A 16,082-nucleotide genomic window follows, 5' to 3' on the forward strand; every position below is an offset into this window, starting at 1 on the left:
ACCTGTGGTCCTTGGCCCAGGGGGGCCCTCGTGTGTCCCGTGAGCAAGTGATGGAACAGACAAGGGGTTCGAGCATCCTTCCTCTGGCACTCCCCAGCGCTGGGTTCATTTGGACCATGTCGAGGGAGAGGCACATTTCCCCGCTCCTCCTGTTGGTTGTGGCCTCATGAAACCGGGTAAGGCCCTTGGGATCAAACTGTGTATCCTCCCAAATTAAACTGAAATACACAGTCTCTATTTAAAGGTTATACTGTACTAGCGAGCCAGCCTTGAGTACCATTAGTATTAAAGTTTAATGACGCTTCAGAGCTGTGAGTGAGCCTGGCAGGCCAGGCCTCCTTGCAAGGAGGGAGGGACTTTGTCACCAGAGGAAACAGGCAGGTCAGAGGCTGGTCCACGCTGACCCTGGTATGCTGCCGTGGAGGTCTGTGCCCGGTGCTTGGGCCGCTCCGGCACTTCGCTCTCATCTGCTTCTGCTCAGGGTCCAGACCCCCAGAGAGCTCCACCTGGAAGTGTTCCTCAGCCCCCCACCCTCTGGGTCTCACGCTCGGAGGTGAGTTCTGTACGTGAGACCGCACTCTGGGGGCTCTGCAGCTGGACTATCGGAAGAAAGGGAGAGAAGACACAGATTACTAGCATCAGGAATGAGAGAGGGGGCAGGAACGCTTGTCACTGTCCTGGTGGGTGCGAGGTGCATGTCGCTGTAGTTTTGGTTTGCGTTTCCCTGATAGCTAGTGATGTGGATGGAGCATTTCCTCACATGCCTGTTGGCCATTTGTATATTTTCTTTGGAGAAATGTGCTTTCAGATCCTTTATCCATTTTTAAGTTTTTAAAATCTTTTTATTGAGTTTCAAGACTTCTCTAGGGGTTCTTCATAAATTATAGATACTGGGTCCTCATCAGATAAGTGATTTGTGGGGTGTTCCCTCTAGAGGATGTCTTTTGGTGTGCACATGGTTTTGCCTTTTGTACATTTTGTCTTTTTTTTATTTTTATTTTGTCATTTGGTGTTCTTGGTGTCATATCTAAGAAACTGTTACCATATCCAGGGTCATAAAAGATTTACTCCTGTGTTTCCTTCTAGGAGTTTTGTGGTTTTAGCTCTTACACTTAGGTTTTAATCATTCTGATGGTGTGAGGTAGGGGTCCCCTTCCTTCTTTTGCCTGTGGACATCCAGTGGTCATGGCACCATCTCTTCAAGGGCTGTTGTCTCCCTACAGAAAGTGTCAGTACCCTTGTTGACGATCATTTGACCGTAGATGCTTGGCTTTATTTCTGGATTTCCATTTGGGTCCCTTGGTATGCGTGTCGGCCCTTCATCAGCACCATGCTGTTTTGGTTACCGTCACACTGTGGTAAGTTTTGAAAGTAGTAAATGTGAATCTTCCAACTTTCTTCTTTTTCACATTGATCTTGGCTGTTGGGGTTTTGTAATTCCATATCAATTTTAGTATCAGCTTTCCCATTTCTGCAAAAAACACTGAGGATTTTGACAGAAGTTGCATTGAATCTACGGATCACTTTGAGGAAGATTGCCGTCTCGGACGGCATTAAGTCTTTCAACCCAGGAACACAGAACGTCTTTCCATTTATTCAAACTTACTTTCTTCTGTTTTAGCAGTGTTTTATAGTTTTCAGTGTGTATGTACTCCCTCCTTGGTTACACTTACAAGTTTTTTATTCTCTTTGATGCTCTTGTGAATGGAATTGGTTTCTTTGTTGATTGTTGACTGCTGGTGTTCAGACACGCTGCCAATGTTTGTGTGTTGGTCTTGTTTCCTGCCGCTTTGCCAAATTCTTTTAACTCCAGTAGTTTTTGTGAATTCTGTAGGATTTTCAATTTATGAGATCATGTCATCTGTGAGTAGAGATAGCTTTACTGCTTCCTTTCCAATTGGAGGTCTTTTGTTTCTTGTTCTTGCCTAACGGCTCCCGCTGGAGCTCCAGTGTCATGTCCAATAGCAGTGCTGGAAGTAGTCATCCTTGTTTTGTTCTTGATCTTAGGGGAAAGCTGTGCGTCCTTTCCCACAGAGGATGATGTGAGCCATGGGTGTCAGTGAATGCCCTTTATCGGCTTGGGGAAGCTCCCTTCTACTCCTACTTGATTGAATGTTTTATAATGAAAGGGTGTTGGATCTTTGTCAAGTGCTTCTTCTGCCTCAGTTGTGATGATAGTGAGTTTTTTTTCCTTCATTCTGTTAATGTGGTACATTGCATTAATTGATTTTTGTATGTCGAGCCATTCTTGCATTCCTGGTAGAAAGCCCACTTGGTCATGGTGTGTGACTCTTTCAGGTGCCGACAGTGGGGCTAAGCTGCTGGTTTGTTGAGGTTTTGTATGCCTGGGTTCATAAGGGCTCTTGGTCTTAGTTTCCTTTTCATGTGGTGCCTTCTCTGGGTGTAGTTTTGGGGTTATGCTGGCCTCATAGAGGAAACTGAGAAGCATTCCTCCTCTTTAACTGCTTGGAAGAATTTGGAAATTCTGTGTTAATTTTTTTTACATGATTGGTAGCATTCTCCAGTGAAGCCATCTGGTCCTGGGCATGTCTTTGGTACTCATTGAGCGTCCTCACTTGTCATGGGTCTGTTCAGATTTTCTACTTCTTCTAGAGTCAGTTTTGGTGTTTGCATTTCTAGGAGTTGATCTGACTTGTCCAGGTGGCCTGACTGTTGGTGGACAGCTGCTCTAGGACACTCTGAACATCATTCTTACTTGCTAAGGTCAGCAGCAGTGACTCTGCTCCCCTTTCTGCCATTGGCAGATGGGCCCTTATCTCTCTCTCCGTCAGTCTAGCTAATGTTTGACAGTTTGTTCAGCTTCACTTCTCGGTTGCCATGATTTTTCTTTTCCATGAAAGGGTTTTTCCATTGACTTGGACTTGCCTTGTTTCTGTCAACCTTCTCATGTAACTCACGTGTTCTCTCTACTTTCCGGTGGTTTCTTCATCCCTGAGGGGAACGGTTTGATTATGGTGCGCCTCGCTACACTTTGCGGTGTCGGCTGTGTTTGGGGTTTCTGCGCTTCTGAGCTCCATGGACTTGCTGTCCTCATCCTTTGTGAGTGTCTAGTTACCCACAGTTGGGGTGCTGGGACTAGTGCCCCAGGCCACATTTGCTCTTCTCCTTTCTGAAAATTGTCTCATTGTGAATCGTTCCTGTGGCTGTGTCTCCAGCCTCCCTGACCTAATCTTCCAGCACAGTGACCTGTGCATTTTTATTTCCAGCATTGCTGTTTACATTTCTACAAAGTTTGCCTCGGTCTTCCTTTTTCCCCGTGTGTCTCTACTTGATGTTTGAAAGTATGGCATCCAGTTATGTGGACTGTTTCAAAGTCGTTCTGTGCTCATTCTAACACCTGCGTTGGGTGGATGCCAGAGACCCATGTGAGCTTCGTTCAGGGATGCAGCTAAGCTCCTTAGAAGTGGTCCAATCTGCCGGGTGGCATCTTGATGACATTCTGGCCTGCTCTGGGTCAGCGCTAGTTCTGGGGCTAATTATCACCAGGCCTGGGCCTCGGCCTTCTGGGGTGCTCTGCTGGGTGCCCCATGAGTGAGGGGCTTTGGAGTCTGGCTGGACAGAGCAGGTGCTCTTCCCTCTCGTCCCTTTCCTGGTTTAGTCTTCGATCCGGGGGTCTTTCCTGTCCTGCATCTGCCTGTCAGGGTTGTGCCGCGTACTTGTGGGGGACCCTGCATGCGCCCTGCTCCATGGAGTCTGGCTGCCACTGTCACCCCACGCTCCTCACTCTGCCTCCTCAGCAGGGATAGCAGGCTGGGACAGCCAGCAGGCCTGCCTCATGCTTTCCAGCCTTCCAGTCTTCCAGAGGCGGCCCTGACGGTGGAAGCCTCTGGCCCAGCTCTTCCCTCTAGCCTATTGTACACCTGGCCTCACTTAGAGCACTGGGCATTTTTTCCAGAAGGTGCCAGGGCATATGTCATTGATTCAGAGTCTTCTGTGAACACAGATTTGCAGAAAATCACACTTGATGTACTGAGTACTTCCTGATACCAGGGCCTTTGCCTGATTGTCCGGGGCTAGGGTCAACTTAGGCCTGTTCCCTGCCCTAGTCAGGGCTCTTTCCCATCCCTGTGGCTGTGTGGATGGGACCTCAGTCTGTAGGCTGTGGCCCCAGCTCCCATCCTTGGGTTCCGGGTGCTGAGTATCCCAGCTGGCGGGATACTCCACCCTGGCAGCCCAGCGTCCCCGCTAGGGTGGAGACGGGAGTGCTGGTGTGAACTCTGCCTGGGGCAGCCCAAGCAGATCTGCCCTCAGAGGGCTTGGGAAGTGAGTCCTGGTGTGGAATCTTTGGGTAAATAGTAGCTTTCTGATCCCTTTTGGGAGGCCAGCTAGCCTTTGTTGTATTAATCTCCGGCTTGTCGAGGGGATTTTCACTTGTGTATGAATATTCCATTAATCTCTGCAGACTGATGGGAGGATGAGTAGTAGCTTTGAGAAGTGGTGGGGCCTCCTGAGCTGTGACCTACTCCAGAGACCTTGTCCTGTCCTATGTCCTCCTGCCCCGTGCACACCACACTCTCACCCTGCTGCTCCCCTTCTTCCCATGTCAGACTGATGGGGATTGGCAGCCAGTTGGTGGTCTGGAGTTCTGACCACACAGGGTCCACTTGGATGTCTGGGGTGGCTCCAGCCCGTGCTTGCCTCCCTGACTTGAGCAAATGGGGTCTCCGATGTGAGGATCTCAGTGGTTAATCGCCCATGTGTCCATGTTCTCCATGCCTCCGTGCCTTTTCCCCCGCTGTTCCCGCGTCTCTTTTCCACCCGGGACAGTCCCTGTCCTTGAAGCTGCGCATGTCTGTGTCCGGCTGCATCCGAGGTGATGGCGTGGTTTCTCAGCAGGCACGTCTTTCTGCCTGCATAGACTCGGCTTATGTTCAGTATCGGATGTTGTACTGCGACCTTCCTGCCAGAGGTGGAGGGTTAGGGCCTAGCCAGGGCTCTCACCCCTTTGACAAGAGCCTTCTCTTGGACCCTTTGCTTCTCAGTAGCTGTGTGGGGCTTGGAGGCTGCTGGGGGCTGCTGTGCACACGGGTTCAGGGCGTCCCCCTCGATGCCGGGTGGGGGCTCCATAGGTGCCGCCCCTGTTGCCCCCTCTGGGAATGGAGTTGACGTAGATGGGACAGATGGGAGATTCAGGCACATGGTTGGTTTGTGGGCCTTTCATAGTTTTGCTTCCTGCCATGAGCACATCACCAGACTGTCATGAGTCTGTCACTGGCACCCTTGACAGCAGGTGACTCTTACGGCCCTTGCTTTCCCAGCTGCTTTGGAAATGCCCATAGTCAGTAGCAGTCTCAGTATCAGATGAAGGGCAAAGAAAAGAACAGTAATCAATGAGAACGGTACCCCTACATGTCAGCGTGTGTGTGCGCGTGGACGTTGACCGTCCGGTGAGAATGGAGCTTGTGTCCAGAGCCGTTGGGGACGTGGCCACGTGGCATGCTGTGCCGGTGCTCCAAGGCCGTGCTCTTGCCATGGCAATGCAGGTTTCTCATGTGATAGCCAGTTTTTGTGTTGTGACCAGGAGTGTCCTCCTCACTCCGTTGCCGCTGAGAGCATGCGGGGAGCCTATGCACTGCTCTGTTGAAGCGTGGGGTCCGCGTGTGTCAGAGTCACCACTTGGTGCCCCTACAAGCTTGGGAAGCACCCTTAAAATCGATGCCATGTGCCTGGGGGTTCAGGCACATGGTTGGTCCTGTGCTTGGGGGTTCCCTTGTGTCCTGCCTGTGGCAGGGGGTACCCTCAGCTACTGTGCCTGGCTGGCAACCTCCCCAGCAAGAACCTGGCACAGAAGCCCCACAGACCCTCCAGCCACACGGGGCTGGGCCCCACCACCTGGGGGTTGCAGTCCTGGGAGTTAGCGGTGGGGAGCCAGTGGCCCTGTCACTACTGGGGTCTGGCAAGCAGCCCCCCACTTCTGGACCTGGGCTTACCTCTGCCCACCCCCACCTCTGGTCAGGAGAGTGGTGGGGCCAGCTGTGGGGCTGCTGGGGCAGGCGTCCCGTAGACAGTGTGCCTGTCAGCTCTTGGGCCTCTGTCCTGGCTGACTTGTCCCCTCATCAGCAGGGAGAGGGGTGTCCAGCATGGGGCAGCAGACCAGCCCACTGCTGTCTTGAAGTAAATGCACTTAGAGCAAAGTGACTGTGTCCATTTGTGTGCATGTTGCCTGGGGCTGCCTGTGTGCGAGGCAGCAGCAGGGCCTTCATGCTGTGAGTGGGCTTGATCCATGCCAGTGAGGGTCCTGGCTTCTAGGGCTCCGTGCTAGAACCTGAGCTCTGCTGGTGTTCACAAAGATGCCCTGATGTGTGGACACCTGGTCCCCTGAGGAGGCACAACCCCCTGGGAGGCAGGTGGGAGGTGTCCAGGGACCCCAGACCCCCAGACCCTGGCTGTGGGTTGGCCGGCAGAAGTCCCAAGGGCAGCATTTCCCGGTGCTCTCCGCTGTCTGCGCATGTCTGCCCAAGAAGTGTGAGACTTTCCTGGGGGCCCGTTGAACCAGTGTCTTCCCTGTGGTCTGGGGTCAGGGCTGAGAGTTCCAGGCAACCCCGAATTCATTCAGCAATAGGGTGAGGACCAGGTTCATGCTCCTGGCCCCTGTGAGGGCCTGGAGGTTGGTGCTGGGCCTGGTGGGAGCAGCCTCTCCAGAACTCAGCGTTCCTGGGGCAGAAAGCCAGAGGGACAGTAAGGACCTGTGGTTGGGGCACGTGCTGCGTGTGAACCGCTGGCTGCGGTTGGCCGTTGAAAATAAAGGCTCACCTGGGTGGCCTGTCCTTTGGTGGATGCTGGCCTGGGCTCTGAGCCAATAAATGGGTATTTTTAGTGGTTCCATAGTGTTTGAGTTAGCGACATGTACACGTGGTATGAAGTGAGGTTCTGGAAAGAAAGCAAGATGGTAATGCTCAGCCATCTTCCCGCCCAGTAGGCCTTTGTGCTGGAGGCTGCTGGTGTCCCCAGGGTCTTGTGTGCAGGCTGGGAGGTTCTGTGCCGCCTGACTTCCTCCTCGGGCAGCCTCAGAGTGGAGCCGTCAAGTCTTGGGCAGTTCATGGCCTTGGCGTCAGGGTGAGTGGTAGGCTCTGTTTCCCTCATCGTCAGAGCCAGGGAGGCTGGGGGTGGAGGGTCCTTTGGCCAGGCCCAGGGCGACTGGCGCCTGACCCTCTGCAGGGCTGCCTCCCCGGTCCCCATGCATGTTAGGTTCCGGGTTTGACACGAAAGTTGCAGGGGGTGTCAGCCCACCTTGGCTTTGGAGGAAGGTTGACCTCCTTGGCCTCAGCGTGCTTGGCTAGGCAGCGAGAAGCAGCAGCCTCCAGGGGGGCCGTGAGCGGGGCTGGCACATCTGACTTCCCCAGGGGCACCCCCGTTTGTGAGCACAGTCTGCCAGTAGCCGGGTTCCCTGGGCATTAGAGTCGTTTGGAGCTGGCGCTGCTGGTAATTATGCCTGTTAATTTGGAGAGTGAGCCCAAGAAAGGAATATAAATTTGCGTATTAACTTCAGAGGTTGGAAAGGCAGAGGTGTCTCTCTGGGACACACATGTGGAGATGAAGCAGGGAGCTTTGCAGAGGGGCTCCCTCGGGCCGTTGTGAGCCCAGGACCTCATCCAGGCTGTGCCTGGCTTGTTGAGCTCGTCCTTATCACGCATGCTGCCTCGGTCCACGTGTCTACAGACAGCCCCTCTGAGGGACCCCCTTCCGAGCAGGCCTGGGAGCTGGCCGTGGTCCTGGAATGACTCACAGAGCTGCCCTCGTGGTTTTGTCATTTAGCAAGTCTCTCAGAAGATGCAATCCAATTAGTCCTGTGTTCTTTTTTTCTCTAAACCAACTCCAAATACAGATTTTTCTCAGTCAAGTATGAAATAGGTAGTTGCAGACGGCAATATTAATGCATTTCCAATTTTCACTTCTTCCAGTGCCAGCTCCTAGTAGCGTGGCTTCTCCTGTACCTCCGAGCGAGCCAGGGCTGGGCCTGAGGGTGGAGGAGGGAGGTGCTGTGGGTGGGCGCTGGGCGCCTTTCAGAGGAGTGGCTATGCGGCACCATGGGGATGGGACTCCGGCTCTGGCATGTGCCGGGCCCTAGAATGGGCACTTTCCTCTCGGTCTTCTCGCTTCCTGCTCAGACTTCAGGAATAGGAGGTTCTGTCCCCACTTTACAGATGAGAACATTGAGGTTCAGCCTGTATGTGAACAAGCCCAGGGGATCCTGCACAGTGTAGCGTGAACCCCCCAGAAGAGGGGCCCGGGAGAGAGGCTGTTCCCAGGCACCTGCAGTAGCACTGCTCACATCTCTCCTCCCACAGCCCCTTTCAAACCCAACTGGTTTCCTTCCTTTTAAATGCCGAAGCGTTTAAGTAGTTTCTGAAATTGGGTGTCTGGTGGGTAAAGAAGTTCCAGGTCTCTCTCCCTCCTGGATGGGGTGCTTCCTTGTGTCTTTACCTGGGATCCACCCCCTGCCCTGTGCTGTCCTGGCAGGGCCTGGCCCATCCACGTTCCCACGGCTGCCCTGCTCTGGACCACGCACGCAAGGGACGCGCCAGGCCTGGGTGCGTACTGGTCAGCCGTGTGCCCTGGGCCCCTGCCCGTGGGCCTGGCCTGCCTCCTGCACCCCGGGCTGAGCTGGGAATTGGGTAAAGAGGTGACAGCAGTGTGTCCACCTTCAGGGGTTCCCAAGCCGGTGGGAAAGGAGAGTCACACACTGGAAGCGAATGGCTCAGCAGCGCATGGGGGCTGGCACTCCCCTCTCGGGAGGACTGGTGGGGAAGGTAGCCTTTGAGGTAGGTGTGGATGGTGGCAGGGGACTGACTGGCAGACAGATACCATGTGTCTTGTGTGCCGGCCACCATCCCGGGATGGGGAGCTGGGGCAGGGCAGGCTTTCCCAGGGCTGAGGCAGTTCCTCGTGGGCCTCAGCACATGTGGCCTGTAGCCCTCGGAGGCCTGTGGTGTCGGGCCCTGGCAGGGTGGGAGAGGGTGAAGTGGAAAGCCTATTAGTTAGGAGTCAAGCTTACAAGTTAAAAGGGCCTATTTGGCCTTGAACACTGTGGCATAAGTCAGCAGTTCTTCCTCCTTTCCTGGAAATTGTCCAAAAGTACCAAGAAGAATAAAAGCCAAAAAAGGCAAACCTAAATTTGGGCCAAACAGAACTTCAGCTAAAGCCCAAGCCCCTAACGGGAGGGAGCTGGCTGGCAGCGGAGGTGGTGGCGGGGCGTGGGGGACGGAGCCCCGCAGTGAAGCTGCTCAGAGAGAGCACTGCTGGAAGGAGCAGCCCCGTGCACCAGCTCCGCCGCCAGGGCACGGCCGCAGTAGGAGGTGGAGATGAGAGCTTGTGGCTTCCCCTCTTGCAGAGAGAAGTCGGGAGTGTGCATGGGACTCGGAGCCACCTGGTCAGATTTGGAAGAAGAGAAGGCACCCTGTCCTTTCTGCAGTGTGGCCCTTTTGCACAAAGCTGGATTGAATGAAAATCTCCTTCACCAATGAGTAATAAAGGCAACATCACACAGTTTTGTAAAACCCAAATGTTTTGTAGAAAAGCAATAACAGAAAAAAGAATTTCACAGAAAAAATTAACAACCCGACCTTGAGCTGGTGAAAACTGTGAACATTTTGCCCAGAATCCGGGAGTGTCCGTGGGGCCGGAGCAGAGGCTTAGCTGCAGCTGGCGGGCCTGAGGGCCGGGGTGTGTGTCTACAAGGAGCGGCGGCCACAGCTGACCCCACAGGCCTGGAAGACTGAAACCAGCGTGGGGGGGTCAGGAAGTAGAGCCAGGCAGTTGCTGTGGGTTCTGTAAACGCGGAGTTCATGGGTTTCATGGAAATTCTCTGGAAGGGAGCAGACGGGAGCGGTCATGGTAGTGGCAGTGTTCCCGCCGTGGTAGCTGAAGGTTAAAGCATTTGAAGTTAATGTCGTGTAGTGAGAGCACTTTTAACTGTTGAAAGTGAGCAGTGAGAAGGGTCACACTTCTGTTGCAGGAGGCAAACAAGGACTGTCAAAAGCAGAAGAGTGTAGGTATTATGTCAAAGGAAGAGAACAGAGAGGTACAGACTCATTCCACACAAAAAAGTAAACAAGATCATGATACATCATCGACGTTCAGAAAGAGCAGAAATGGGGAGAGATTCGGGGAAGTCCTCGAGGACATCAGCAGGAGAGTTTGACTTTGTGGCACCTGGTATTTCTAATGGACCAAGAGTAGTGATGGAAGGAACAGTCTGTTTTAGATAAAGCCCTCAGCGCCAAAACTAAAGAATGCTGTTTATAAACCGCTCATGGGAAACATTCGCCAGAATTCACTGTATATTGACAATAGGAAAACCTTCCTGAGCTCAAACAGGCAGAACTAATGCAGACACGCACCTGCTCACGACATGATGAATTTGAGATTATGAACAAAACAAAACAAAAATGAAAGAGAACCCAAGCCTCTGTCTTCAGCATTTCTTGGGTCGGAAGTGCACAGAATCCAGAAAACACGTTTCAGAGCCTGTGGGAAGCAGAGCGGGCTTGAGAAGAAAAATCGCGGATTAAATATTTATATTATTGAGCAGGAAAGCGTGAATAGAGATAGATTAAAGACCCCGATCAAGAACTCAGGAAAGGAAAACAAAATAAGCCCTAGTAAAGCAAAAAGTAGGAATTCGTGAAGATCAAAGCAGAAGTTAATAAGAAAGTGAAAAATACTGGAAATAATAAATCCAAGTGCTTGTGCCCCAAAATAAAGTTAGTTAAATGCATGAGTCATTCACAGTCCCAGTGAAAAATGAGCAGACGCACCCCCCACACGCATGAGGACTGAGGATAATCAGTTTCTGGCAGGGAGGGCGTGTGGGAGTCCCCCTGGTGCCTGGCCCCCTGGTCCTGCTCGGAGGTGCCCTGCAGGTGTAGGCCCACATGGCCACAGAGCCGGCCGTGGCTCCTGCACTGGACCATGTTTGAGCTGCACCTCGAGGGTGGCAGAGACAGAGCAAACATGGAAGTCAGTCTAAAAAGAATAAATGGAAGTACCACAGCAGTACTCACTCTGGACGCGACTGAAACGTTAAGGAGACTGAGTACACTGTCTGCACATTGGCCGCTCCTGCCCTCCCCCAGCAAGAGGTAACAGAAAACAGTTGCCTCGGGTTGAGGCGGTTTGGGGGAGATTCTGTGGGGCCGACAGAGCACAGACCCCGTGTATGCCACATGTGCTGACCGAGCATGGTGAGAGAGGCTCTTGAGAGGTGAGCGACAGCTGTGCTGCGTGGCCGTCACGTCCGCGGGGGCCCAGGCTGTGGACGCCACCCTGAGCACCGGGCCCACAGGTCAGGCAGGGAGCCAGCAGGCCCAGGACGGACCCCACAATTCCCCCCATCCCTGTGCTGGGCTGCCAGCTTTTTTTTAGGGCAAGTGCTCCATATTTGCCGTAAAGGAATTTAAACCCAACATTCGTCTTAATAAAACGTGAACATATGGATAATTTCTCGACATGATAGAGTGTGTCTATTTCAACCTCGAACTGACATGCTGTGGAGGAAGATACGGGCTTCCGCTCCAGGGCTGCCGCAGACAGGCACAGGATGCCCAGGGCTCCAGGCGCCCAGGTGCAGACTCGGGCTGGCAGAGGGAGGCTGCTGCTCGCACCTCGGACGTGACTGTGTGCTGGACTTGCCCACTGAGACGGCCGCAGCAGTCCACGGTCGTGAGGCTGGGGACAGGGTTACCGCGCAGGGCTTCTCAGACCTGCACATCCAGACACGAGCTAGGTAAGAAAATGCACCACGTACAACAGCAGCACCACAGGGCACCCACGAGCCCCAGGCCTGCTCCCGGTGTGGGGTGCGTGGGGCTGACGGCACCCCCTCATGCGCTGACTTCCCAGTCTGTGCATTTACCACAACCCCAGTGTTTCCTACAAAGGTTGGTTTTTTGTTTTGTTGAGATGGTTGAAGGGAGGGCTGGGGCAGAAGAGAGAAAGTACCCTGGAATTGTTGTGGATAGAAGGGCAGAGGAAGAGGACATCAGAGGCAGATGCAGAGCTTGCTGACAGTGTGGAGTCAGACGTCAGCGGGTGGCCATCGCTCCTCCGCATCCTCCTACAGGGATGTCGGGGCCGGTAGGTCGGCCACAGGAGGAACCCTGCGAGGGGACCAGCGCATCCAAGAGCCACGTGCTGCGGCATGGATTCCATGCTGTTGGGTGGGAAGCGGCTGAAACCTCTGTCCGTGGAGACGGGTCAGCGAGAGACTGGAGGCCCGCGCAGCGGGATCTGTGGGGCCACAGACATGAACTGGGAGGTGCGCTCCACACCGGTTTGGAAATCTCTCCCAAATAGATTAGGTGAGAAAGCCAGAGTACAAGACAAGGTGAGGCTGTCTTAGCGTTTTTCTAACAGTGAATCAAGAGAGAAATGAGGGGAAGTACCGGGTCTTACTTGCTGGCAGGAGCATATGCTGTTCCTGGGGCTGCACGGCCGGACGGCTCCAGGGGGCTGCAGCTAGTGTCAGGGTGACCACGGAGCTTTGCAGAGGCCTCTGGGCTGTGTACCTGTTGTGTCCCACCTTTGAACCTTGGGTCCCGAGGCTGCATGGAAGGTGGGGCGGTAGACTGGGGCTGGGACTGGGACATTCCTGCAGAGAGACCACCTGTCTGCCGCGCGGGCACTTGCCGCCGTGGGATGTGCAGCCTCCTCTGCTCGAGAGATGGAGACAGACCAGCCCAGCTGCATTCTGCTGTTTCCTTCTCCACCCGGGAGAGTTATCCTGGGCCACTAGCCCCTGCATAAGCGTCTGGATGGCATCAGAAAGGAGTGAGGAGCCTGGCCAGCGCGGGGAGGTGTGTGGGGATGGGGGGGCAGGAGGGGCTCCAGACATGGTTGGCACCACTTCTCCGGGAAGGTGAGCAGGCCTTGTTGCGCGTTGTGGGGCCACGGCATGGTCTCTTTGTGCCTGTCTGTGCAGGGGGACCTCAGCCAATGGGCACTGGTGGGTGTGTGTGGGGACTCTGTCTCCTTTCCTCTGGGGACTTCGTGGAGGCCACTACTGCTCGTGCTTGGTCTCCACAACCAGCAGGATTGTGGTCACCCGCGTGTGTGGTGGTCCCACCTGGGACCTAGATGATTGGTAACAGGGCTTCATGCAGACTGGAAGCCTTGGGCCTAGGAACTCCTCAATAAGCTGCTGCAGGAGGACCTTTCCAGGAACAATCCAGAAAGGACATTATTGAGAAGAAGGCTGCTCATTCAGGCCCAGTTAGGCAGATAATGTAGACGCTCTCTGGTCCCCCAGCCCTGGGCCACACTGATCTGTCCACACCCTTCCCACAGACCCTGCTGGCTCCTGGCTCAGGACAGCAGCGTCGTCCACTTACTTGCTGGTGCAGGCTGGGGAGCTTTTGGCCGCTCTGGGGAAAGGGCAGGGTTTTCAGTCGTGCAGCCCGGAGGGTAGTGAAACAGGTCCACAGACCCGGACTGGCCACGTCATTCCCAGCCTGTACCTTTGGGTGGGCGTGGGAGGAGGTCTCTTCCTGACGTCACCTGTCCCTTGGCATGCAGAGTTGGGGGGGTGTCGAGTAGCCTTGGGGCATCCGGACAGGCCACTGCAGGGAGGGGCTGCCTGGGAGCTGTGTGCAGGCCACCCCCAGTGATGTGGGAAGTCTTGTGTCTGCCCTGTGACCCAACCCTGTCCATTGCCCTCATCCGAGCTCACTGGACTCTCGTCCTCGTTGTCCAGGCTTCTGTGGGGCCTGGAGCTTGAGACACCTGTCAGCTCGCCCCTGAGCTGCTTTTTGCGCTGACTGAGGTCATTTCTAATGAGTACTGGCTTGTCAGAGTCCCTTGGGGGACATCTGCCCCCTTGACTGGGTCTGGTGTGATGAGGAGTGGCAAAGGCTGGCATGTCTGTATTCTTGGTGGTGTGCCCACCAGCCATGGGGCTGCAGTTTCCGGGAAGGCCCTGTGAAAAGACAAAGGCACCTCTCCCGGCCTTCCGCTGTCAACTTGGGGACATTCAGATTCCCACAGAGGAGCCTTGAACCCCACGTCTGGGCCAGAGCAGACCATCCTGGTTACGCGATTTCCTCTCTGGCTGCATGGTGGTTACCGAGGATCTCTCCTGATCTGAGAGCTGGACGTACAGCAGTCAGACAGACTGACCCTGGCCAGATCAATGGATGCAGAGCCACATCTGCCAGACAGGGCCCTGAGAAATAGCCCTGGGCATCGCGAGCGTCTCCAGCAAGGAGGTGGGGTTGAGGAAGGGGGCATGCTTTTTGGGGAGCAGGAGTTCTGGGGGCTGTATGCAGTTCGCAGGCTCGCTTCTATGAAGGCCCCTGCCACTGCCCCTGTCCGTGAACCTGGGCCACCAGGCAGGAACCCCCTCTCTGCTCCTTCTTCAACCTCTTTGCATCTGTCCCAGTCCCCCGGCACTCCTTGTTAGTTCAAATCCCCGTTCCCGTCTAGGCGACCTGTGCATCACTGTCATTCTGCAAGGAATTCAAAGCAGCAAATAAATAAAAGACCATGACTATTAGAGCAGATCAAAGCACTGGTAAACTCAGACTGTGTCCTTTCCAGCTGTTGTGACCCCTTTCCCCCATTCTGATGTTTCCCATCCGCATGGCCCAGAACGAGTGTATGTCTGTTGCTGCCCCGGTGGTGGGTGCTGAGAGCTGCAGGCTGTGAGATCCGGCCGCCCAGGGTCCCTGGGACACAGCGGAGCCCAGGCGATGGCAACTCTGCCCCCAGTGGCTCTGCCTCTGGTGTCACCCCCTCTCCCAGAAGCCGGGTACGGGATCTTGGGTTCTTGCGGCCCGTGGGGATGGGGCGGGCTGCAGCAGCCACTCCTCCTGACCTGCCTGTGCTCTCTCGTAGCTGGAGATGGAGGTGAAGATGCTGCAGTCCCAGTCCAGTGCTGCTGAGCAGAGCTTCCCGCTGTGCAGGGAGGAGGCCAGCTCACTCCGGTACGTCAGCACCCACAGCCTGTGGGCCTGCCTTCCTGGATCACACTCCGTGCAGTTGGAGCCCTCCGCACGGAGACTCGGCTCTGACCCCCGGCACTGAGGTCCGTCCAGGGTCCTGCCGTCTGTGGGGGCATAGGGGGTTGCCCGGGTTCGGGCATGGACAGCCCTGCTTCAGAAGAGTGTCGGCCAGGCCACCTTCCGTCCGTGTGTCCGGCCAGCTCAGGACACAGCTGTCTCCCCTAGAGGCTTTCTTAGTTCCTCCTGACCCCATCCTCACAGAGCGCACGGCCCGCTTCCTGGGAAGGGGGGGTGGTCGCAGGTCCTGAAGGAGGAGGCTTTCAGGGAGACTGAGACAGCACTCTGAAGGAGCGTCTCCCAGCTCCCCTTGGGTCCCCAAGCTGGCCCTGCTGTTTCAGTTTGACACTGGAAAGTGGCTGATGGGCAAGTAGACGGCCTTCCCCCAGAATCTCTGTGCAAAGCAAGTGCAGGCCAAGCCACCTGGGCTCGGGGTGCTCTGAGCGCCTGCCACAGGCCAGCACAGGGCGCCCGGCATCCTGTCCTTGGGAGCTTCTTCTGGGTCAGGGAGACAGAGTGGATGAGGACCCTGCTCCTTGGGGATGTGGCTGGGGTCAGAGCATGAGCTGGCTCCTGTGCCCCCCCACCCCGGGACTATGGCCCGGTCTATGCTGGGCGGACAGCTCTCCTGTGTAGATTGAGAGAACCAGATGCAAGACCGAGTGCCGGCCGTGGACGTCCCCGTGGAAAGTGTGTGTGCAGGCGATGGTCCCCTTCTAGGTTCCAGGTTTCTCCCGTTGTTCCAGAGCCGCTCTCATGTCAGGACCTCGGCCTCATAAATAGCCATCTCTGAGGACCCCGCGGTCCTGCACTCACCAGTTTGTTCTTCCCGGGCTTATTCAGGTGCGAGCGTGTGCGGTGGGCATCCTGTGGGCTGAGCGTGAGGATGGGGCAGGGCGAGCAAGAGCACCTCTTGTCTGTCTTCCTGGATGTTACTGTGTAAGGGGGATGAGGGGGGATGTCCGGCAAATCAGGTCAGCAGCATTGGGCTGCTGAAGCATGGCAGATGGGCTGTGAGAACCCAAGTCCGTGGAGTCTGCTGGCCTTGGGAGGCTCCGGGGGTGGGCT

The 16,082-nt window shown here is 55.2% G+C and overlaps 1 protein-coding gene across 4 annotated transcripts in view; it reads left to right on the forward strand.

The window, feature by feature from the left end:
* Nucleotides 1–16,082, forward strand: part of LOC116876547 (mitotic spindle assembly checkpoint protein MAD1-like) — a 190,673-nt gene that overhangs the window by 65,944 nt on the left and 108,647 nt on the right. For all 4 annotated transcript variants that reach the window (XM_032872806.1, XM_032872807.1, XM_032872805.1 and 1 more), the window contains exon 4: nucleotides 14,851–14,939. In XM_032872806.1, the coding sequence (XP_032728697.1) occupies nucleotides 14,851–14,939 (89 nt within the window). The remainder of the gene's footprint in view (nucleotides 1–14,850; nucleotides 14,940–16,082) is intronic.

This window comes from Lontra canadensis, unplaced genomic scaffold (genome assembly GCF_010015895.1).
Source record: "Lontra canadensis isolate GAN:19392208 unplaced genomic scaffold, GSC_riverotter_1.0 scaffold45, whole genome shotgun sequence".
In the NCBI taxonomy this organism is placed as follows: domain Eukaryota; kingdom Metazoa; phylum Chordata; class Mammalia; order Carnivora; family Mustelidae; genus Lontra; species Lontra canadensis.